The sequence below is a fragment of the Xiphias gladius genome, chromosome 7 (assembly GCF_016859285.1).
Source record: "Xiphias gladius isolate SHS-SW01 ecotype Sanya breed wild chromosome 7, ASM1685928v1, whole genome shotgun sequence".
Lineage (NCBI taxonomy): Eukaryota > Metazoa > Chordata > Actinopteri > Istiophoriformes > Xiphiidae > Xiphias > Xiphias gladius.
Window position 1 is genome coordinate 5,213,370 of NC_053406.1, and position 1,233 is coordinate 5,214,602.

Genomic DNA, 1,233 nt, shown 5'->3' on the forward strand with positions numbered 1-1,233 from the left:
AACGACGACAACAACAACAACAACAACAACTGTCTCTCTCTCTTTAACGGGACTTGAAGGCGACACATCGCCGCCTCTCTCTCTCTCTCTCTCTCTCTCTCTCTCCCTGTCTTGTGGGATGCTCTGGACGGATGAGCCCTCGCATCGGAGTCACCCACCATTACATCATCTGTTCCCACACAGCCTAACGCGGAATGAGAGCCCCCCCCCCCCCCCTCCCTCCCTTTTTTTTCTCCCCCTTTTAATATTTAAACGGAATCCCGATGCTTTAGACTGAGCGGGACTGACGGGACCGCTCTCCATAAAGGAAGCCGTTGGGGCTTGTGAAAAACACATCGACGGCGTCCGCGGGAGTGATGGCGTTTCAATGAGCGGGGAGGAGAGGAGGGGGAGAGGAGGAGAGACGTGCACCGTCATCAGCATCTGTCCGCCAGCTCCCTTTGTGTTCACCGGAGAATGTGAATGGCGAAAGATGACATGGCAGAGGTAGATCTGGCATCAAACGGAGCGGAACCCCCCGGCGAGGCCTCCGCGGCGTTTCCCTACGAGGAGTACGAGTGCAAAATCTGCTACAATTATTTCGACCTTGACCGGCGGGCTCCTAAGATCCTAGAGTGCCTGCACACGTTTTGCGAGGAGTGCCTGAACACGCTTCACCTCCGGGAGGAGCGGCCATGGCGCATCAGCTGCCCCGTCTGTCGCCACCGGACCCCGGTGCCGGATTATCGGATACAAAACCTGCCCAACAACACCAAGGTGACGGAGGATTTTCCGCTCTACATCGACTCGGACCCCCTGCCTCAGGACGCTCTGCCGCCGTACCCTCCACCGCTGCACCCAGCCCTCGTCGCCCTCCGCCGGGAGGAGGCGTCGGGGACGTCCAGCACCAGCCAGGCGACCCCGTCCACCACCGTGTCCACGGCCACGACCCTCTCCCAAGACTCGGTGCGCTACGACAGCTGTCAGAGCTGCAAGAGAGTAGCTCTGACCACCGGCTGCGTCTGCGTGATCTTCTCCTTTCTCTCCATGCTGGTGTTGCTGTTCATGGGCCTGATCTTTGTGCACAGTCACAGCATTCCTCCCTCGCCGGCGGGACCCATTTGCCTGTCGGTGGCCAGCATCCTGGCCATGTTCTCGGTGGTCGTCACATGGCTCATCTGCTGGCTCAAATACAGACCGGACCATGAGACAGGCCGCTCGTCCGCCACCAGTAACTCCCGGAGAAACGCCTGA

At 59.4% G+C, this 1,233-nt stretch overlaps 1 protein-coding gene across 1 annotated transcript; it reads left to right on the forward strand.

Annotated features, from left to right (window-relative positions):
- Positions 1-462: 462 nt before the first annotated feature.
- Positions 463-1,233, forward strand: LOC120792495 (E3 ubiquitin-protein ligase rnf152-B). Its single transcript, XM_040131712.1, has one exon. It carries the CDS (start codon positions 463-465, stop codon positions 1,231-1,233), a length of 771 nt encoding a protein of 256 aa, XP_039987646.1.